This window comes from Diceros bicornis, chromosome 11, assembly GCF_020826845.1.
Source record: "Diceros bicornis minor isolate mBicDic1 chromosome 11, mDicBic1.mat.cur, whole genome shotgun sequence".
Taxonomy (NCBI): Eukaryota; Metazoa; Chordata; class Mammalia; order Perissodactyla; family Rhinocerotidae; genus Diceros; species Diceros bicornis.
In genome coordinates, this window is record NC_080750.1 from 62,794,284 (window position 1) to 62,818,120 (window position 23,837).

The following is a 23,837-nucleotide window of genomic DNA, read 5'->3' on the forward strand; positions in this document are numbered from 1 at the left end:
AGGACCGTAGCCTACTGTGAGGCCCCTCCAGTAGATGAAGCCCAGACCATCTGTTCTTCCTAAGGAGGCAGGTTCCAGGGTAATGGAGTGTGAAATGACTTTACAGAGCAAAATGGCCTCAATCAATCCTGGAAGGTGAGGCAGAGAATAGATTTGCTTCACCTCCTTTTGGAGGCACGGGCGGGAATCTATATATAGAAACTACTGGTGGACAGGAGCCCTAATTACTCACGCAAGACCCAAGTCCACAGAGTGCTCGTCCCATAGCAGCTCTCCCTCACTCTTGGTCAGTGGAATTACTCCCTCTCTCTTGGTCCGCTAGTGTTACTGGCTGGTTTGGGGCTCACTCAGCATCAGATGTGCAAGTGCCACTCCATCAGTTTCCAAACTGGGAAGCCCAGAACCCAAGACAAGTCTACAAGTCCCAACATCGGTGCTCCAGGTGTCTTCTGAGGGCTCTCCAAGGATGCCAGGGCACCTCAGCACCCTTTATTCCCATCTGACAACTGCCCTGGCCAAAGCTGATCTCCAGGTACTCACTTAATCAAGCGCAGTCCATGCCTGGGGCGGTTAGTACTTCCTGCAAGTGGAAGTTCAGAAGGCAATGCAAGAGCAGGCAGACAGTCCCCATCAGGGGAGTCTTCTCTCTGTCCGCTGTCTCGCCCAGAGACACCCCTGCAGGGCATGCTGGTTTGGAGACGTGAAGGAGCCAGCCCTCCCTGCAGTCTTGCAGGGGGCCCAGCAGGAATAGCCATGCCGTGGGCCCCACTCCAGTAGCCTGGCATGAGCAGCACAGTCCTGGGACTGGCTGTTGGCCCAACAAGGCTCCTGTGTGCTGTCCAGGGCAGTGGCAGGGAAGTTAGGGAAGTCCCTGGCTCCACTCTGGGGACCTGGACCTCATCCTGTGCCAGCCCTGCATGGGAGGGTCCCCTGCCTCCATTTCAAATCCTGAGGTGCTTTGGCATTACTAGCTTTGTGATTCACTTGGTGGTGGAGATGCTAATACTGTCCTACCAACCCCACCAGCCGTGCTTGGGAAAGTGCAAAGAGTGACACAGGTATCAGGTGTACGTAATCACTCAAGAAGTATGTGCGAAGCATGGGTTGGTGACTAGCTCTGCTCCAGGCACTGTTGGGGAGCAAGGAAGAATCATACAGGGCCTCCGCACCCAAGAACTCCTATAACCTAGAAAGAGAGATGAGAATGTCATATGGGAAGTAACAACAAAAATTGAATGCTTAGCTCTGTGGTTCTGATCATGAAGAAGGATAAAGTGGAACTAATATATATGGAACCCCATGTCCTGTACCAAATGTCTTAGATATGTTTTATTTAATTCTCAGACTGGTTATTATTACTATACCCATTTCACAAATGAGGAAATTGAGGCTCAGACAGCTTGAGCAACTTGCCCAGAGTCATACCACCAGTGGGTGGTGGAGAGGGACCTTGAACCCACGAGCTGATGCTCTGCTCATCCTACTCACTGCCTCTCCACAGGCCTGGAGGGCAGCTAGGGTAGAAAAGTCAGGAATGGTTTTCCCAAGATCGTCCCAGCTGTGGAAAATCAAGACCTGGCTCTGGGGAGCTATTCATTCATTCATTTGTTTGTTCATTCAACAAATGGCTTCTGGGATCCAGAGCTATGCACCAGGCACAAGGATGGGCCTGGTGAGCACACAGTCTTGATCTCTCCTTGGTGTTTGACCGTCTGGTGGGGAGACAGATGATTGAACAAACACAATGGTGTGTGTAGGTGCTGTGGGAGGAGGCACCCATAGTAGGGGTGTCACTCAACCTGCAAGGATCGAGGGCAAAGGCTAAGCTGGGCCTGAAGAATGATGGGGTGGGAAGAGTGGTTCTAGGGGAGGGGACAAAGACCCAATGCGGCTGCCCTGGGGGGCGAGCGGCTCAGAATGGGAGAGCGAGGCTCAAGAGAATAGGAGAGCCAGGAGGCCTGGCTGTACCTTTGAAAGGTTTGAAGAAGGGGAGAGACCTGCCCATCAGCCTCTTGAGTGTAGGACCAAGTGCAGAGTGGGAGGGGAGGCAGGGGGGAGGCCAGCCAGGAGGCCAAGGTGTGGGGCGAGAGGTAACTGTGGGCATGCTAATGCAGGCCTGTCTTTCCAGGCCTGTCTCTCCTGCTCTTGCTTTCGTGCACAGAATTCCTTCCTTGGGTGTACAGTTTTCTGGCCCCCCTCACATCTGGCATGCAGCTTATGAGGTGTGGGGGTGATCAGCATCCCCTTCCACAAAGCGCCCAAAGCCAAGCCACTCATCTAGTCAGAGCCTGAACTGGGACTGTGTCTTAGTCTGTTCAGGCTGCTACAACAAAATGCCCCAGGCTAGGTGGCTTAAACTTGGGACGGTTAATTTTTACAGTCTGGAGGCTAGAAGTCTGGGTACCAGCATGGTCAGGAGAGGGCCCTCTTCCGGGTTGCAGACTCCTCACTGTGTCCTCATGTGGTGGAAGGGGCGAGGGAGCTCTCTGGGCCTCTTTTATAAGGGCACTAATCCCGTCCTGAGGGATCCACCCTCATGCCCTAAGCACCTCTCAAAGGCCCAGCCTTCTAATACCATCATATCGAGGGTTAGGATTTCAAAATATGAATTTTGGGGGGACACGAACATTCAGACCCTAGCCGATTAGAACCCAGAGCCTCTGAGGGCAGATCTGGGGGCCCTTAGAATGGATCAGTCAGTCCTTCCCAAAGGCCAGCCTTACCTGTGACAATGGCGGTTAGGCCTAGGACCTTCCAAGCTTGAAAATCAAAAATCTTATAACATATGTAGAGCTTGACACATCCGAGGGGTTCCAAGGGGAGCACAAGAGCCCCTCGGAGGAGCCCAGCCAGACAGACGAGTCATCTCCTGTGGAGGGGATGGAAGCCAGGGTGCCCTCTCGCCCACCCACACCCTAGGCCAGGGGCATCCAAGAGAACCCAGAACCAGCCTGGCACCTGCCCCGGCCCAAGGCCAGAGGTTACAGAGCGTGTGGCAGCTGTGAGTGTGGCCTCTGCTGCCAGGAGCAGTGGCCTGCTGCCTCCAGAGTAGAGACCTCCGAGAAACATGTTCCAGCCTCCACCTGAGTCAACAGCTTCCCCTGGAAATCAATTCACAAACACAAGTTTGGTTTCTAGAAGTGTTTGAAAAAAATTTTTTAAATTTTTCCCAGAATCTAAAGTTGCCATCCAGCAACACACTTCAGTGACACCACTTGCTTTCTTTCCTAATAGCATTATTCTGGCTCTTTCTCAGAGACCAAACCCAAGATCAAATAATGAATAATATTTTATCCAGGCTTCTAATCAGTATTATGTTCCTATGTAACACTGATTAAAGCAATAAGCTGGACCTTTCAGTTAAGTTAAATAAATCATGTGACAGGTTACAAAAACTATTTCCAAGGTTTAAGAATTACGTCTCGTAGAGAATAGATCATGTTCTGTCCCTTCACGCACAGCTGAGAAAATGGCCAGAATTTGATACCCAGTCTCGTTTCAACATCAGTCAGAGATCATTGTAGTTGTTGGGCTGGGATAGCTTAGATACGAGCCTCAGAAATAGGGACTAGACAAAACGTCTTGATCACCTTGGGATTTTTTCTGTCTGCCTGGATCTGTGCTAATTAGGACGCTCTGCAATTCTGCTCGTTTTTTCACCTCTGGTTGGTCCCGAGGCACTGGGATTTCTCTGGGGCAAGCTTTAAAGATGCATTCTGAAATCTCTGCCCCAAATATGCTTTCAGATTTTCACAGGGCCGTGTCTCAAGCCACTGTCACTGTCTTATTTTTTCTCCAAACTGAGAGAATAGAAGCTTTCACAGGCAGAATTCTCCAGAAAATGAAGAACTAGAGAATAGAAACAAAGCAGATCACGATAGGGTTCCAGAGAAGACTTTTGTTGGGAAGAGGAGGATCTGTCTGACAGCCTCTACGTCTGCACTCATTTTAGGAGGCAGGAGCTGCAGTGGTTAAAGGTGGCACCTTCAGAAGAGTCGCTCCTTGTGCTCCTGATGGTCTGATATTTATATGTCCTTTGTTTTTGTTTTAACTCCTAAAATCTTCAGGACATTTTTGACCTGTAGATATCAGACTCAAGGAAGCAGTCAAGCAGATCCCATTGGCAAGTAGGAATAAAGGCATCTGCTTCCCTGGAAAGCCAAGAAATCATTCAGTGTTTTCGATGGAGCAAGTGAGCACAGAGCACGTGGGCAAAGGGTGCTGAGGAAAGAAGCCAATTCTCCAGATTTCCACAAAAATGGTGCTTATCCCCAATGCTGCAGAGGTCATGGGCAAAGAACAGAATGCTCTCTCCCCTTGCCAGTTGCCCCTCCTTCCATGGCTACCGCTCCTCTCACCCTCCTCGGAGAGGCCTTCAACCTCCCAGGCCACTCTGCCTTCTTCAGGATCTGGTCAGTTCCCAGTGCCACCCAAGTTAAAGAATGCATCACGCAGACGGGTCCCTGACTGTCCAGGACGGGCCCCCAGTCGCCCACGCCTGCAGCCAGACTTGCTGCAGTAGAGTGACCAACCATCCCTATTTGCCCAGGACTGAAGCGCTTTCCAGGACATGGGACTTTGGGGGCTAAAACCAGGAAGGTCCTGGGCAACCCGAGTTGGGGTGATCACTTCAAAGTTGCAGCTTTTGTTGTTGTTTTTTAATTGTGGAAAAATACACATAACATAAAATTTACCATTTTAACCATTTTTCAATGTACAATTCGTTAAGTAGATTCACATCACCACCATCCATCTCCAGAACTCTTTCATCTTCCCAAACTGGAACTCTGTCCCCATTAAACAATTTCCCACTCCCCCTCCCCCTGACCCTGGCAACCACCATTCTACTTCCTGTCTCTGTGAGTTTGACTCCTCTAGGTGCCTCATATAAGTGGAATCATACAGTGTTTGTCCTTTTGTGACTGGCTTATTTCACTTAGCATAATGTCCTCAGGGATCATCCATGTTGTAGCATGTGTCGGAATTTCCTTCCTTTTTAAGGCTGAACAATATTCCATTGTATGTGTATACCACATTGTTTATCCACTCATCCATCCATGGAGACTTGTGTTGCTTCTACCTTTTGGCTATTGTGAATAATGCTATGAACATGGGTGTACGAATATCTGTTTGAGTCCCTAATTACAGTTCTTGTGGGTATACACCCACAAGTGGGATTGCTGGGTCACATGGTAATACTGTGTTTAATTTTTTGAGGAACTGCCATACTGTTCTCCACATCATTTTACAGCAGCCTTTGTTTTTATTGCACCGGGCCTGGAGGGAGGAGTCAGCCCCTCTTCTAACTCCCCAGGAGATCACTAGCGCCCCATGAGACTTGCCTAAAGAGACCTCACAGCAAATCACTACACACTCATAGTACCTGTTTCTGTCCTCTGAGTTTCCTTGGCTGGCCATCCTCCCGGTTTCCTCTCTTGCTCCTTCCCCCACGGCCTCACTATGTCCTCTCCCCCAGGGCCCTTACCACCCCCTCATCTCACCAGGCAAAGCTGAAGAAATCTCCTCCTCCTCTTGCAGGGCAGTTTAATTACCACCTTGAGTTACTTAATCCCACTCTTGAGGATTCACCTTCTACCTTAAGAAAGAACTGGGCTCTCCCAAGAGGCATTCTTGTCTGACTCAAAGAAACAACCAAACTCAAAGAAACAAACTACAGCCAAGTGTAGACCACAAGCACAGCTATTGCATCAGGGCCACCGATCATCTGCCACCCCCCTCATGTGCTTCTCACCCCGTGGGAACACACCCTTCCCCACAATGCGCGGAGTCTCCCCTCTCACCAGTACTCTGCCCTAATTACAGGGTTGCTGGAATTACAGGCCACACCTCTGAGAACCTGCAAATGCTTTTATCCTGCAGGGGCAACAGGCCACCCTGGGAGGGGGGATTGGAAATCCGCACGTCCTACAGTTCAGCCTTGGCCAAGGAGAGCATTAAGCCCATGTTGGTGGGGCCAGGTCTTAGGGCCAGTGTCTCTGCCTCTTTAATAAAAGCTTAAAACTGGGAGGCCCTGGCCGGGTTCCACATTCTGAACCTTGGCCTGGAGAGAAAGAACTTAAACAGTGAACTTCTTCCCTTTATTTGACCAGCATTGTTCAGCTTATATGGCATATTACTTATTATCTAGCTTGCTTCTCACAGTCCTTGGATGAGGCCTTTTCAGTAGATGAAGAGACAGAAGTTCAAGGAGCGTGAGTGACTTGCTCAAAGCCACACAGCTGGTGAGGTGACATTCTCCTTGAACTCACATTCTAACTCCAGAGCAATGGATTTCCCACTTCTGCTGCCTCGGGGACCCATCCCACCTCCAGGAAGATAGGAGCCATGGAGAGGATACCAGCTCTGGGCTGTTGGGCCCCAGGTGTGGTCCAAGTGCCACCAGCACAGGCTAGTCTGATCCTGGACAGTTCTTTAACTTCTCTGGGTTGGTTTCCTTGTCTGTGAAACAGATCAAAATACCTGTCATCTAGAGTTCTGGGAGACTCAGTGAAATAAGGTATGTAAAATGCATCTGATAGTATGTGGTAGAAGATGGGGGTGTGTTGTCATTGCCACTCGAATGCCTGCATGGCAGAGAAGAGAGAAAAAGGAAGGAGGAGCTCCGTGCCCGGCCTAGACGCTGCTCTCTGTAACCGTACCCGCATCGCAGCCTCTGCACCTTCCACAGGAACTGCCGTTCTTCTGACTTACTCTAAATAGGCTCAGCGAAGACATATGTTCGTTAAAAATTTTTGAAAAGGTTTAATTTATAAAAAGCCTCTTAACTGTATGAACCTTAAGGAAATTGTGCTAAGTGAAATAAGCCAGGCACAAAAAGACAAATACTGTGGATTCCACTTATAGGAGGTACCTAGAGTAGTCAAATTCATAGAGACAGAGAGTGGAATGGTGGTTGCTAGGGGCTGGGGGAAGGAAGAATGGGGAGTGAGTGTTTAATGGGGAGAGAGTTTTAGTTTTGCAAGATGAAAAAAGGGAATGGATGGTGGTGATGGTTGCACAACAATGTGAATGTACTTAATGCCACTGAACTGTACACTTAAAAATGGTCAAGATGGTAAATTTTATGTGTATTTTATCATAACTGAAAAAGAAATTCTGGAGGGAAAAAAAAGCCTCTTAGCCCTGCACATTTTGCTCAGGTCTCTTTGGAGCCTGTGAGAACTCGTTGCTATATGGATTTGGTTTGATTACAGCGGAGTTACCTCTTAAGTGAAGATTCAGCTTAGGGTTTAAGCTGTGTGGCCCACAGAGGAGGTGAGAATAGGGTCAACACTGCCAGTTTTCCTTGTAGTGCTGGAACAAACACCATTTCTTTGAGCATCAGATGAAGTAGTTGAGTCAGGGGTCATAACAAAATATATATGCCAAGTGATTCCTAGGGCAGGATGCTCACATTGTGAGATGCTCTCAGAACAAAGGCCTGCTGAGGAAGCAGTGGGGTCCCAGCCCCCTCCTCATGTTCCCTTGGGGCACAAACAAGTAGAATGACCAGAATTGCCATCCCTGTTGAAAGTGTGGCTTTACTTCTCTTCTTTTGCTTACGTAGAGTTGAATGCCTCCAACAAGGGGTGTGAGAGGTAGCTCCACCGGGGTGGCCTTTGTCCAGTCAAAGGAAACTGGACAGATGCCCCACTTTCACTCCTTTTAGCTGACTCTGATGAGTGTTAAACTCTAGATTGTTCTCTGACTTTTGACCGGATCTATCAGCCATAGAAAAATAGCCCCTCCCCCCACTAGGTACCCACCGCAGGCCACATCTCACAGATAGTCCCAAACACCTGCTCAGACCTGAAATTCTCCAACTTTAGAGGATCTTTGCAGACCTGAGATCCAATTCCTGATACCACAGTTCAGATCTAAGCCATAGAGTTCCTAGCTTTCCAAAGAGATCTATCCTCCAATTACAGAATACTCTGAAGAGAAGTGGTTTGAGCAAACCCCCCAGAAGACCACATTAAAGAAAGCAATGGGTGTGAGCTGCACTGTCTTTCAGACAAATTTGACCCTCATCTCCTTCAGAAGGGCTTAGGCAGCACCTATCCCAGTTCCAGGCATGACCAGGGGCTCCAAATAAATGAATGAATGACCACCTGCCCTGTGGCTAACCCAGCATCATTAATTTGGCGCTATTGTAGATCAACAGACTTTCTGATGCCAATAAATTTGCATTGTTATGCTCAAGAACTGAGAAGTAAACTAATGAACGGGAGGCTATGAACTTTAATCCCAATTTTGCCATTAAATACTTTGCTGATCCCCAGCAAGAATTTCTGATTTTTCTCATCTATAAAATCAGGAGAAAAGAGATCTGTGGAAGCACATAAAAAAATAAGAGAGAAAAGAGAACAAAGAAATGCTTCCTAGTGAAGCTGCGTATTTTTCTCCCCTGCAATGCACTCCATTCCAAACCCAAACAGGGGAAGGGTGAGAACATTTGCATTCATTTGCATAACCACAGGTGGGTCCCTCTGGAGTCTCATGGTTGATTTTTCTAAATCAGTTTGGCTCCAAGCATCAGGTGAATGACATGATTGAGCGTGAAGACGCAAAAATACTAAAACAACCACTCGCAAGCCTAGGCAGAGTAAACGGTGAGAAGGAATTAGACCTCTTGTCATGTAGGAGCAGCTGGTGTCCTGTCTTAGTGTTGTTGGAAAATGCTCTGCACTAGGAGCCTGAAGAGATCTCATGAGCTCCCATCCCGGTCTCTGCCATCGCACAACTGGGAAACTAAGCAACTCATTGAAACTCTTCCAGCTTGTAAAACACTCAACCAAACTGCCCTGCTGGTAACTCCAGGCTGGCTGTTCAGTTCCAACAAGATTAACATGAAGATGAATTTTGGAAACTAAATGTTAGACCAGGTGAGGAGTTATTCTCACATACCTTCTTCAATAGGAAACACTGAGGCACTAAAAATATTATGAACCTTCTAGTAGGTCACTGAGCACAGAACTAGCTCCATACCCCACACTCCAGCTCTACCCGAAGAGGCAGAAGAACTTAGTTGTCGGTAGTTTGGGTTCCCAATCCCAGCTCTGCCATTTATGAGCTTTGTGACTTGACACAGTGACTGACTTTGCTGTGCCGCTGCCTCTTCATCTCTAAATTGTGGATGATGATGGTAATATTACTTCACAGAGTTGTAGTGAAGATTAACTTGGGTGTTAATATACCCTGTTATGGACTGAATGTTTGTGTGCCCCAAAAGTCACATGTTGAAGCTCTAACCCCCAATGTGATGGTATTTGGAGGTGGAGCCTTTGGGAGGTGATTAGATTTTGAGGTCATGAGGGTGGCCCCCGTGATGGGATTAGTGTCCTTATAAAAAGAGAAAGAGAGACTAGAGCTTTCTCTCTCCATCCTGTGAGGACACAGCCAGAAGGTGGCCATCAGCAAGCCAGGAAGAAGGTCTTTACTAGGAACTGAATCAGCCTTGAACGTGGACTTCCTGACCTCCAGAACTGTGAAAAATAAATATCTATTGTTTAAGCCACCCAGTCTATGGTATTTTGTATGGCAACCCCAATCACATTTCCTCCTTCCTGCCCAGAGGTAACCATGCTTCTGAATTTAGCATTTATCATTCCTATGCATACTTTATGTGCTTACTCCATGTGTACACAATGAGACTGAACTGGAAATACCTTAAAGCCAGGACTGACATGCACCTCTTCCAGAGGATTTAGACATAGTATCTGGCCTAGCACAAAGTATAGTTTGGCAAGCACGTCCTCATTTGTCATCTCTCTATGTGTGTCTTTTCACCTCTTTGAGCTGAGAACGTGCTAATATCTCCAGGTGGACCAGTCGATGATACAAGCGATTAATTAGGTCTCCTATTAACGGGTCTGTGCTTGTCAGCGACTATGAGGGGTGCTGTAGGCCCCCTCACGCAGCTTGGTGCTGATGCCTCCCCCTCCTGCCTTCCAGACAGAGATGCGGCTTCAGGACCAGCAGCTGGCCAGACAGCTCATGCGCCTGCGCAGTGACATCAACAAGCTGAAGATAGAGCAGACCTGCGACCTCCACAGGAGGATGCTCAACGATGCCACCTACGAGCTGGAGGAACGGGATGAGCTGTCCGACCTCTTCTGCGACTCCCCACTTGCCTCCTCCTTCAGTCTGTCCACGCCACTCAAGCTCATTGGAGTCACCAAGATGAACATCAACTCCCGGAGGTTCTCTCTCTGCTGAGAAGCCCTAGAAGGGGGCAGAAAAACCAGAAGAGAGAGTTTGGGAGGCAGGGAGAGGGTGTGGGAAGGGTGTTGAGGCCAAGTTACCCCAAGTGGGTCTCCCCATAGGCGAGACCTGTGAACCGTGGGCCCCCAGGACCTGTCGGCAGGTGCTTTCTTGGGGCCCCCAGCTATGGATCCCAACATCCCATGACTGGCTCTTGCTTAACACCCAAAGAGTTCTGCCGAAGGGCCCCTCCACCCAGATGTTCAGTGAGACCTGGGTTCCCAGCACGACACGTCACAGTCCTCCCCTCAGTGCTCTATATTCCTGTTTCCCAGAATCACTGGTGCTATGAACTGGGATCCCAAATGGGGCCCCCCAAAAGCTGTGATTCTTGCAGAAAGCTTCCTCAAGGGTACTGAGCCCCCAGGGGGGAGGTGATCAGATATGTCAGACATGCCCATCTCCCTGTTGCTGTCCTCTAAGTACTGGCTCAAATTCACCCTAAATGGGTGACTCAGCCACCTTGACAGGACCCACAAGGAAAGGAATAACAAAGTGCAGCTTGGGGACGCAGGCCCCACAGCCAGCAGGCGGTGCCCCGGTGAGCGTGAGGTCCAGGCTGTGGTCAGTCTTCAACCTTGGCACTATAGGTGGCATGTAAATGGTTTCTGTTTCTGGCGTGTACCAGGACACACCAGGGTAGCGTGGGTGCAGCAAGCACAGATGCCCTCTGTTGCCTGCCCTGGCCACGTATACCAATCCCAATCTCCAAAGAGCGCCTCTGCCGCCACCCCACAGCCCTGGGGGAGTGCCTGGGAGACCACTGGTGACTGAACTAGGCAGATCCGTCAGTGGGTTTCCCATAACAGGATCCCCCTTGGGGGCCAGCAGAGGCCTCCTGGTGAATTCCAGCGGTGTCACCCACATCACCTTCTTGCCCTCCCCAGAAGGACTCGAGGGAGCGAAGAAGCTCACCTTAAGCCTCCTCTGAGATTCTGGGCCTGACTTAAAGGACTAATTTTAATTGAATCAGACTGTTACTAATCTGTTACTAACTTGTTAATAACTGTTTGATTTTTGTCCAAATGGTGAACCAGTTGGGTAGGTCAAGTACAGAGATTCAGGATTTGGTTTCAGAAGTTTCTTCCTAACGACAAGTGTGAAGATCAGCATGTGAGGACTGAGGCCTCAATAGGTTAGGGAAGTTAACCTGGTAGAAGGCCACGTGGCAGGGGATTCCCCGGCAGCTGGGGGGTTTGACCTTTGACGTCATCTAGTCGAGCCCTCTCATTCATAAAGGAGTATAGTGAAGCCATGGAAGGAGAATGACTTCCCTGAGGTTACACAGCTCTTTGTTGGCTATAGAATGTTGATGTGTTGAATCATTATTAATAATGCCTAGACAGATCATGTATCAATGAACTTGAACCCCAAAGATTGCCCTACTTCTTTGCCAAATCCACAAACTGCCAGCCCCTCTACTCTCCACCTCATTCAGCCCCCATGCACACCTCCCACTTTGCAAATCAGAATATTGGGATCAGAGTCAGAGCAATGCCTAGACAGTAGACCCACAGCACATGTATCAACAATCCCGATTCCGTATAGGAAGTGAGGTGTCCTACTGCTCTGCCTTCATGCTTCATCTTCCTGTATAATCTCATTGGGGCCCATGCACACTCACACTCACAGACACGTACACACACACACTCCATGACCCACACTGGGAAAGGTTGCTTTTCTTTTGTGGGCCAGGAGTAGGAGGATGCAAATGAATGGTTCCTAGTTAGAAAAGAACTGGTCTCTTCCTTGTGATTTCAAAGAACCAGAGGGCTTATGCTTCCTTCAAAGAAAATGTAACCACATAGCCAAGATTTGTTTTCAGCCTGACTCTGAGCAGTGACAGAAGTCTGAGGCCCAAGGGACTCTTCCACGGAGAAGACCTCTGAGGAAGGCCAGGGCTATTCCCCCTCAGGCAGGAAAGGAGGGAGATTTTCTCTACCCTGCAATGTCCCTCCTCAGGGATTAGGTACAGGCACTGCCAAGTCCTACAGAAGCAGTCCTGCCAGGCTTCTTCCAGACGAGTCCTCAAGGTCGTGGGATATCAGGCTGGCCTATTACACACACTCACCCCTCACTGTATAGAGACACACGTACACATACCCAGACCCTCACAGGAAAGCTCATTCCATATTCTGAAGAAAATGCCAAACTGATTTTTTTTTTCTTTGTAGAAATTAATTATTATAGTAACTGAAAAAGTTGGATTCAACTAAAGCTGAGTGATTTAGTTAAATTTTGTCAACCCTATTGAACTGGAATCAACTGGGCAATTTAGTTGCTCGGTTAACCGAATGCTTCTTTCCTTTCTTTGTTCTCTGAGAGGAAACTGAAGTCAAGGCACCCGTTTTTGGATAGGTTAGATGTCTCGACTCTTTTGCTTAGTTCATCCCAAGAGAATTTTCTTTTGGGATAAAGAAGGAGGAGAAGGAAGAGGGGATCTGAGGAGAGCAGTAGAGGGGAAAGATAGGTGTGTTTTCTTACTCGTTGTCCAGTGTCTGTTAGCTCCCTTGTCTCCACAGTGAACACAGACAACTAACCAAGCCGATTCAGCCTTGTGAAGCCCCTGCCTTGTGTGGTGAAGAGCTGTCTGTGAGCGAGCCGCAACCTAACCTGCGTCGCCTGCTCCCCAGGGCGACCTTCTGGCTTACCACGTGTATACAGTACTGTTTCCAGTTTTACTCATTGTCTACCCGTCTCTCTGTCATCCCCAAGGACCCCTGGGTGTAAAACTTGAAGTCTCCATTGACACTGCAGCGTGCGGTGATGTCTGAGGCCTTCATGGGCTCGGCAGTGATCCCAGAGGCCTGGAGAGCTGGGCAGGCTTGAGATGCCCTGACCAGCCCCTGGCCTCATCCCTGTAGCAATACCAAGTGCTATTACATAATCGATGGACAGTTTATAATTTTATTTTTTATGATTATTTGTTTCTATATTGCTGTTAGAAAAAGTGAAATAAAAATGTTTCAAAAGAAGATATCTATATAAAGAGGAGAAGTTTGCTTCCTTTTACCTTGTTCCTGTTATAGCTTATACAGGACCAAGCACTTAACTGAAAGGAAGAGAGAGGGAGAGAGAGGGAGAGAGAGGGAGAGGGAGGGAGAGGGAGGGAGAGGGTAGGAGGAGAGGAAAGAGAGGAAGAAGAGGAAGGGAAGAGAAGGGAAGGGAAGGCTTGATCATTCAACCCTCAAACGTAGATGTGGGAGGAAGGAAGAGATTCACCCTAATCCCTCTTCTTCCTTTCTCGAGCCTTCGGCCAAGGAGGGCTGCTTGGTGCTGGTTGCCATCAGGAGCTTCCCTGCGGGGGCTAAGTGAGCTCAAGATGCCGAGCGAAGAGACGCAGGCATTATTGCTGTAAATCCATTCTCTCCTACGGTAGCCCCTTCCAAAGGTGACTCTGACTGGATTCAGAATGTTTGGGTCAAACTCAGAGCAATGCCTGGACAGTGGACCAACAGGACATGTATTTCAAATCACAGTTCCATCCTGGAAGTATGGCACTTAGCATTACTGCGCTCTGAGGGGATCTTGTGCCTTAAACTTTTTCAGCCTCTTGCAGCAGCAGCCCTCAAAATCCAGCCTGCCTGAGGATCCCCTGGGCACCTGCTGCCAATGCCTATTCCCAGGAAAACCCCTGGGCTCCACCTCAGGGATTCGCTGTGTAGCTCTGGCACGGGGCCCAGGAACCTGCCCCAGGAGACTGACACGGTGGGTCATAGACCCTTCCAGAAATCTTCAAAAGGACAAAGCAGGCAAGGGAAGGCATTGTTTTGAATGCTCCTATCAGTGTTATCAGGAGACGCCTATGTCAGAGCATCAAAACTGTTGTTAGAAATCCCATTTCGTGGAAGAACAGCTAAAGAGAAGCTCTCTAGCAGTCCCTTGAGATTATATCACCTGCCTACGCCAAGAGGATGCACGACTAGGATCTGTTTCGTACAAAGAGCACACAGCATAAATTGGACGTGTGGACTCTGGGTTGTGAGGTGAGGGGCAGAGTGGGCACTTGGAAACCCGCCATCACCATTGGCCGTGTGGTTCAGAGGAACTGAAGAAGCACTGGGCCTTACCACCCCTGCAGACGGGACCACACATACACCTTTTTAGACCAAAAGGAAACTGCTCTAATTTGTCCTCCAAACAAATAATTTTAAGTGCCACAGAGAAGAAAAAATGCAACAACAGCCTCATGTGTGGGAGGGGGCTGCTTTTACCACCTCGTCAGGGAAGGCTTCTCTGAGACGGTGCTGTTTCAGCTGAAACTGCAGCCACACGAAGATCAGGAAAAAAAGTGTTCCGGATAGATAAACAAGAGCCCAGATTCTGGGGCAGGAAGGAGCGTGGTCTGTAGCGCAGCCAGAGTGCAGAGGTGCGGTGGGAGGGGAGCTGCAGAGACGGGCCGATCATGTCAGCCTCATAGGTCAGAGTAAGGAGTCTGGGTTTTATTTGGGTTGTGTGTGAAGTGTTTTGAGGTTTTTGAGCAGGGGAGTGATATATGATCTGATTTGAATGTTAGCAAGACCGATGTAAAAAGTAAGGCGGGAGTGGGTCAGAAGTGGAGTCCACAGAGGAATTAGGAAGCGATTACAATAGACGTGAGAATGACATGGATGCGGATAGCAGCTGTGGAGGGGGTCACAAATGGTCTGATTTGGGATTTACGTTGGGATGTACTTTGGAGGTAAAGCCAACAGGACACACTGATAGCTTGGATGTAGAGTGGGAAGGAAATGGAGGAATTAAGGATGGCCCTCTGGCCAGCAGCTGGATGGAGACGGGGGCCATTTACTGAGACGGAGAGAGTTTGAGGGGAGCATGCTTGGGGGAAGACGGGCGTCATCAATGGTTCTGTTTCAGCCATGTTGCATTTTCATGTGTATTAGACATCCAAGTGAGGGTGAGGAGGTGCTTGGATGTAAGGACCTGGACTTCAGGGAAAGGCCGACGTTGGAGACATATATTTGGGAGTCTGGATTTGGGGGTCTGGATGATATTAAAAGCACCATACCTGGATAAACTCCTCTTGGAAGAGAGTGTAGACATAAAAGGGACTCCAACATCTAAAGGCCTGATAAAGGAGGAGGGACCATCAGAGGAGACTGAGAAAGAAGACCTAGTAAAGCAGAGGAAAAACCAGATGAGAGGTGTCAGGAGCCTTAAAGAAGAGAAGAGAGTCGTCAGCATCAAATGCTGCTGAGAAATCAAGGAGGAAGTGGACAGAGATAACAGTGGCTTCAGCACAATGGAGACCATGTAGTCGTTTATCACAGTGGTAATAGCCATTGTAGTCCAGGGGTGAGGACAGAAGTCCCGTTGTGTGGGGTTGAGGGGCAAACGGGAGGTGAAGAAATGAAGGCAGCAAAGAGAGCCCACTCTTTCAAGTGTTTGCCACCAGGGAGCAGAGAAACAGGAGCTGGACAAAGACATAAAGACAAGAAAATGATGTTTTGTTTTCTTGAGACAACATAAAATAAATGTATAATAAAGTAGCATTGTATATTAACAATGTATAATAATAAAAATATACAATAAAGGTGTTGGCATCTAAGATATGCCAATGGGAATAATCTGTCAGAGAGGCAGAATTTGATGGTGCGGGAGAGAGAAGAGGGTAATTACAGTGAAGTTCTTGAGGAAGAGAGGGCCCTGGAGCCAGAGCATAAGTGGGGAGGTTGGGCTGCACGAAGAGCAAGGAGCCTTCTTTCACTGAAGCAAGAGCGAAGGCAGGGGGTCGGCTGAAGATGTGCGAGTTAGGGAAATCCCTGGTGGGAAGAGGAGGAGAGTCCTGCTGGATCCTTCCTATTTTCTCTATGAAATAGGAGAGTGACTTGTAGGCAGTGGAATATCAGAGGTTTGAGGAGAAAGAAGTTTTGAAATAATGATCTCATGTTAATTTATTAGGAAGGGGTAGTGGAATCTTCCCACGGTGTTGGCTCCCCATCTGAGGCTTGTGGTCATACAGGTGAAGCGAATCTGGTGAATGTGGTTGAATGATTTTTTTCTCCAGCAATGGTTAGCTGTCCCAGTGCAGACACAGGCCAGGCAGAGAGCGGAGAGGGGATGTGCCAGGCAGGGCCACCGGAGAAGGAGGAAGGCAAAAGTTAAAGTGTTTTGCAAAGGAGCAATCGTAGTGTTGGACCAAGGAATCCAAGTGGAGTGAGGAGGAAAGAGGGGACATGGGGATGGGTGTGACAGCAGTGCTAGAGCACTGGGGTCTGTGGGTGGAGGTCTCAGTGCCATCTGGGCACTGCTGGCATGAGAGTCCAGAGAAAGAGAGAGTGCGTAGAAGGTGACGATCAGAGTACTGGGGGAGTGGAAGTGACATTTTAGGGACGCTGCAGCTTTGTCATTCGGAGACACACCCTGATGGTACATTCACTGCCCAGTGGCCCCAGCCAAGTGTGTGCCTCATAGACTAGTGACATCAGTCAAAACTGTGGCTGCCAGGGCCTCCCGCAGATCTTATCTATCTTATTTAGAAAGGCGTTTGAACTCGGTTGACAACATTCTCTTTGGCTTCTCAGCAAGAACAGAAGCATCTCCCCCTTCCTAATTCTTTCCGTCAGCAACCTAAAGTCTGTGGTCTTGATGGCAGAGGAAGAAGGCTGTGGTGGCCGGGCTGGAGGAGAATGACGACAGCGCGGCCAAAGGCAGCCCTGCCGGCACAAACAGGCCCAGCATAACTGTGAACCGTATCTGATGGGAACTGCTCAGCCTTGGCTATTTTTAAATACCCTGTGCACAGGCTCAAAGCAAACAGCGATGGAGACAGCTAGGCGGTCTCCAAAGGAAATTGATTCAGGAAGACAAACCTCAACGGTTTGAGGGCTCTGGAAAGCAGTCATCCACCACTCACTGCAGGGAGATAAGTTCACTGTGGACATTTCCCCGACCGGCAGGGACGGGACCCGGACTGTGTGGAAATTCCCTGGAAAATAACCCGGCGAGGCTGGTTCCACTTTGCAGGACTGTAGTATATTTCCTAAACCGTTCTGTCAGACTCCGTAGCTCTTCTTCCTGCCTCCTTCTCCGCGCAGGGACAACTGAGGCACTAAGAAAGATGACTTGCCAAAGAACATCCAGAGTCCCACGGGAAACCTGAGTTAGGAACAACAAACCAGCCTCCTGTCTCCCTCTAGGAGACTCACCTCCCCAGGTGGCCGGCCCAGGCACAGAAGTGGGGGCTCCCACCCACTGTGAGCCCCATCTGGAAGGGTGCTGCATTTGGGGTAGCACAAGGCTGGGGGTGGAACAGATGCTCTCTCCTCTACCCCAGCTGCACCAGGCAGGGTTTGTGGGAAAGTGGAAGTGGCTCTCGGCATTCCAAGAGAGGAAAGAGCTGATACAAGGGATTAGGGGCTTATGGCACCATCGGAAGAGGCAGGGAAGTGGCTGCTAGAAGGGACGGTCCACAGAGCTCGTCCTGAAACTGCGCTGGGCTTCAGCGAGCTTGGCAGGTGCCTTCCGGGACTTCCTGAAGCACCTAAGCGGGTGATTCTCAAGAGGTCTTCCGTCTACACCTCTGCCTGCCGCTGCCACAGGGAGATAACGGCTTCACATGCTGTCATGGACAGAATTGTGTCCCGTCAACATTCAAATATTGAAGACCTAGCCCCCCGTACCTCAGAATGTGACAACATTTGGTGATAGGGCCTTTAAGGGGTGATTAAGGAAACATGAGGTTATTGGGGTGGGCCCTAATCCAGCATGACTGGTGTCCCTATGAGAAGAGATTAGGACACAGACACACACAGAAGGAAGACCATGTGAAGACACAGGGAGGAGATGGCCATCTACAAGCCAAGGAGAGAGGCACAGAAATCAACCCCACTGCCACCTTGGTCTCAGACGTCCAGCCTCCAGAACCATGAGAATATAAACGTCTGTTGTTTAAGACACCCAGTCTGTGGAACTATATATGGCAGCCCAAGCCACCTAAGACACTTGCTTTTCCTCTGTATCTCCCTCTTCCTCCACCCCAGCTCTTAAAGCATCTACCTGGAAGTGACTCATGTCACTTCTGCTGTCATTTCTTTGGCAAAAACAAGTCACATGATCAAACTGAACCTCCAGGGGTGACGAAGTGCAAGCTTACCATGTGCCCACGAGCAGAGGAGAACTGGAATGTTTACGAACAGGAGGTTAATGACTACCCCACCCCATCATTCTTCCCCACCTCACCTGGGGGAATCTGCAAAACCCCATTGGCCTGTAGCCCTAAGGACAGCTTGGCCAGCAGGCTCCCAGGTGTGCTATAGGCACCTGGGAGTGCCCGAGATGATGCAGTAGGTCTGAGAAGAAAAGATGCGAACTTCTATTAATATTTTTAATCTCTTCTTATCTACTTTTAATATGCTTTAAATGTGCATAATGTACTGGTACAATAATACATTATATGAAGTGTAAATCTGTTGGGGGGTCCGTGCAAAGCTTTCTGCAGATGAAGTGCAACATCAAACAAGTGGGCGACCCGGCCTTTGCCTGCAGAGACATGTACGGGATTTTGCCTGCTGCTGGACCCGAGGCTGGGCTGGACCGGACCCAGAGATGGATGATTCTTTCTCCTGAGAGGTCACACAGGTGCGTCCTGTGCCGAATGTCCCGCTGCCCCTCTGTGGCCACCAGAGGTCAGTCGCTGCACTTTAGTCTTTTGGTAAAAGGCACCACGTTCCTGCCAGTCTGCGGGGCTCTGCTCCCCCCGACCACAGAAAACAAAAGATAGGAGAGGAAGAAAGACGAGGGAGAGGGAGAAAGCAAGAGAGAAAAGGAGAGGAAGCCAAGAAAGAAAAATGATGCAAGCAACAGCAAAAGCAGTGAGGATTTGTTTAAGTGTGGAGTTGGCACCAAATCGGAGAATGTGAAACAGGCTGCTTCCTGCGCTGCACCCCCACCATTTTTATAATGTCTTGGTCGATTCTTAGAACAGGGCCCAGAAATCACAGCTTCTGGGTCTGAGACTCAGGGTGCAGGAGTGGGTCCAAGGCCAGGGAGCCAGGGGACGTGCCAGTCACCCCATAGCCCATGTGAGCCCACACCCCAGTGTGAGCAAAGCTGGCCAATCTTGTGCCCACTCATCCCCCCACCCCCTGCAGCTCCCCAGGGGGCCCTGCCAAAATGACCATAGCTCAGCCCACAGATGGAGGGGCACTTGGAAACCCTGGAGAGTCTGGGAGCTGGATGCAGGGAGGGAGGAGGTACCTATTGCCTGCTTCTTGGAGGAGACAAAGGAACACAAAATGTCATCTGCTGTCCTCTGCTCCCGTCCCCACCCCGGCACCCCCAGCCTAAAGTTGCCTCCAACCTCTGCTCTCTCTCTCTCCAAGGAAAGACAAGGCTGAATGAACCATCATAAAAATGTTGCAGGGCGCCCAGGGAGGTGGAACTAGATTTTCTGAAAGCAAGTTCCTGTTCAAAGTCTCCAGCCACTTCTATTTCTAGCAGTGGAGACAGTGAGTCTCCCTGAGAAAAACCGCCTGAGTGGTCCCTTTCAGGGAAGTAGATGAAAGTCATCAGCAACCGTTTCTCTGGGGAGAGTGAGCCAGGACTGTTGGCCTCGACAAAGACCGTCCTCCCCCACTCCTTCTACATGGCTAGGTTGCTAAGCAGGGGTGGACAAATTGCGTCAGGGCCAAGAAGCCTTCTGGGAGAAAGGGATCTGGTCTCCTTTACGGACTCAAAGCTATTCCAGCATCTCTGAAGCACCTATGGTGCCAGACGCCTGACTCCTTCAAGGAGACGCTGATTGCGATCGCAGACCAAGCGGGACAGCCAGACACGCAAGAGCCGCATCACAGGGGCTGTGACACTGGGAGCCCGGGCCCTAGAGGAGGTGACAGTCCAGACTTCAAGGGGCAAAGCGGAGCACAGGGAGCAGCGTCAGGGAGTGATGAGTCTCAGGGAAGAAGGAAGAGGAGAGAAACAGACTGGCCATGATGAAATGGGGCTCAGAATTATATCATATAAAATATTAAAGGAGCTGCTGAAGTGGGACATATGTGCTCTCAGTCAGAGGGCTTTAGTGATCAGAGCACAGACCAAGAAGCAGGTCCAGGAGGGGGAGCAGCTGGCCAAGGTCACTGTCCAGTTGGTGCAGAGCTGGGTGTGTCCCGCGGTCTCCTGACTCCTCATGTGTCTCTTCCCAACACACTCTTTTCCCTGCAGCTCCTCCACCTCTGAGTTCTTCTCACCAGAAGCACGCAGAGGAGGACTGAGAAAGCTGATCTGTGAAGTTCGTCCCCTGAGGAGTCAACAAACGGTTTTGCCAGACTTGTAATTCAGACCCACTGTGTTAAGGAAATCCTAAAGTGCCCCCTGCTGGAAAAACAGCGGAATCTATTTACATGTGGATTTTTGTCAAATAGTTTAGCAACACCAATAATTTACACCTTGATGTTTGCTTGATTTCTTGCAGTTTGCTATTGTCATCACTTTCCATGTTTGCTGGAAAATTTCAAGTTCAGATGCTGTTTCCAGCACTCAAAACCTGAAATCTCTATATGGAGTATTCTGTCTCAATTTAATTAAATTCTACAAATACTTTTTAATATTTAGTATGTGCCAAGCACCATGCCATCTCTAGGAAAGCAAGATGACTAAAAACTGAAGAGACACAACGCTTTGGTTTCATTCATGCCATCTGAACCGAAATTCGTGTTTCACCTCAGTTCTGGAACACAATCGTTTGTAAAGAAAATAAAATGGCCGTTAACCTGAAAATAGTGTAAGTTTTTAATTTTATTGTTTAATTTGGTGCTTTCCTTTACATTGTGAAAAGCTACAATTGCTAATTCATGCAGCTATTTTCTCCATTACAACTGAAAATCAAGAAACCCTTCCATCTTTCTCTCGTTTGCTCTCTCATATCAGAACACCTGGACTGCTCCAGATTTCCCCCACGTTGGCTTCACTCAGTTTCAAAGCTCTAGCAGTCGCTCAGCTTGCAGCTAAAATCTGGCTTCCTCATCAAGAGGGAAAACTTTCTTTTTTTTTCTTTTTTTTTTGGTGAGGAAGATCAGCCGTGAGCTAACATCCATGCTAATCCTCCTCTTTTTGCTGAGGAAGACCGACTCTAAGCTAACATCTATTGCCAATCCTCCTCCTTTTTTCCCCCCAAAGCCCCAGTAGATAGTTGTATGTCATAGTTGCACATCCTTCTAGTTGCTGTATGTGGGACGGGGCCTCAGCATGGTCGGAGAAGCGGTGCATCGGTGCGCGCCCAGGATCCGAACCCGGGCCACCAGTAGTGGAACGTGCACACTTAACCGTTAAGCCACGGGGCGGCCCCAGGGAAAACTTTCTAAGACAGTGACTCAAGTAATTCAATTTGCTTCTTCAGTCTCTCACTGTCCATCTCTGTCTCTCAATTTCCTCCCGTCAGTCAGGAACAAAAGGATGGCACTTACAAAATGCTTTCTGTTCTTTGTCGTAAAGTTTCCTCATGACTAATTGTCCTCAACTGGATGTGTCTCAATTCATTTTGTTTTTATGGTCTTGCTTTTTTTTTTTTTTTTTTCCTTTAAGAGGAGATGCCTCTCTGAGCTGCTCCCCTCTCTCCAAATGGCCACCGCCCTTTCCAACAAGCAGTATATCTTCACCTTAATTATTCCTGGCAGTATATCCAGATATAAGTTAGCACCACAGTAAAGTCCATGTGATCCATTATTAACAGTTTGTGGAAGAAAAAAAGGTGGGGAGGGCTTTCTTGAGCTTAATATTAACTTGAGTTCAAGAAATAATGCAATTTATACCTATAATTTTTTCTCAAAACCTGAATGGGAAAATGATTGAAAGGAAGGAATAAACAACCCAAACCATCCCAACAACCTCTATAACCTCAGGAACTGGATGTGTGATTCTCCTTTTCTGGGCCGGCCCAAATTCCAGCTTAAAGTTTGTCAACAAACATTAAATTGTTAATAGTGAACATATTAAGCATCCAAACTATACAATACCCACAACATCAGAATATTTCTGACCTACTGTCTAGGTCAGTGGTTTTAAAAAATGTGTAGATACAGGTATATGCGTGAGTGTGTATGTGCATGTGTGTGTGTGTGTGTGTGTGTGTGTGTATATATATATACATACAATTTTCTCCCTGCCTCTTTGAGCATCTGGTCCTCTTTTCCCTGTGTTTGTCCCAACTCCACAATTAGCCTATAAGTTTCCTCTCTAAACGCCTAGTACCTAAGTCAGTAACCAGAGCGGTCAGGGCCCTCAATAAATGTGAGGAAAATGAGTAGACCCAGAATTATTTTAAGGGTCTCATCTACCTCAAGTGTTTACAGAAAGTGACTCCGGGTCCTGGGGAAGAACAATACTCTTGCACGGTTGTGACTGAGCTGAGCCAGAAGTGGGCGTTCTAGACCTGGACAGTCACTTCCCATGGCCTGAGTCGCTGGCCCCCTCTGCTGATGCTCCTTCTAATTGTCCACAAGTACAGCAAGTCACCTGCAAATCAAGACTGGGCCCTTCTAGGCATGGCCAACCTCAAAGTCTCCTTTGTATGAAGACATCACACTTGGATCTCAGAAAACATTAGAGACAGCAGGTGAAAACAAAAGTCCTGCTCATGCCACATCCTAGAGAAGAGCCAGAGGCAGGAGAGGCAAACCCGGTGAGCCTGTGCAAACGTTTCCCTTCTCTAGACCAAGGCTCTTTGAAAAATCCCCAAATAATTGGGAATTAAGCAACATACTACTAAATAACCCACGAGTCAAAGAAGAAATAAAAAAGGAAATTAGAAAATCTTTTAAGCCAATTGAAATGGATACATGACATATCAAAATTTATGATATTCCAGTTAATGCAATGATTAGAGGGAAATTTCCTTTAAATATTTATATTAGAATGAAAGAAAAGCCTAAAGTAAATTTTCTAATCTTCCACCTTAAGAACTTAGAAAAAAAGAGCAAATTAAACCTGGAATAGTAGAGGGAAGAAAACAATAAATATTAGCACAAAATTCAATTAAATAGAAACAGAAAAACAATAGAGAAAGTCAATGATACTGAAAGTAAGTTAATTGAAAAGATCTATAAAATTGATAAACCTCTAGCTGGACTGATCAATTAAAGAGAGAGAAGGAGAATAGATACAAATTACCAATAGCAGGAGTGAAGGGGAACAGCACACAGATTTCTGTAGAAGCAATAATAAGGGAATGTTATGAAAAATTTCATAGCTAAATTTGACAACTTAGATAAAGTGGAAAAACTCCTTGAAACACACAGATCATCAAAGCTGACTAAAGTAAAAATAGAAAATGCAAGTAACTCTATAACTACTACAGAAATTGAATTCTTTTTTTTTTGGTGCAGAAGATTAGCCCTGAGCTAACATCTGTGCCCATCCTCCTCTATGTTGTATACGGGATGCTGCCACAGCATGGCTTGATGAGCAGTGTATAGGTCCATGCTCGGGATCTGAACCCACAAACCCTGGGCTGCTGAAGTAGAGTACGTGAACTCAACCACCATGCCACTGGGCCGGCCCCCAGAAATTGAATTGGTAATGAAAAGCCTTCCCACAAAGAAAGCTCCAGGCCCAGCTGGTCTCACTACTAAATTCTATGA

At 48.2% G+C, this 23,837-nt stretch overlaps 1 protein-coding gene across 2 annotated transcripts in view; it reads left to right on the top strand.

The window, feature by feature from the left end:
- Positions 1 to 13,233, top strand: part of FAM167A (family with sequence similarity 167 member A) — a 42,248-nt gene extending 29,015 nt beyond the window's left edge. For both annotated transcript variants that reach the window (XM_058550402.1, XM_058550403.1), the window contains exon 4: positions 9,955 to 13,233. In XM_058550402.1, coding sequence (XP_058406385.1) covers positions 9,955 to 10,218 — 264 coding nt within the window. In that variant the 3' untranslated portion in view covers positions 10,219 to 13,233. The remainder of the gene's footprint in view (positions 1 to 9,954) is intronic.
- The last annotated feature ends 10,604 nt before the right edge of the window (positions 13,234 to 23,837 follow it).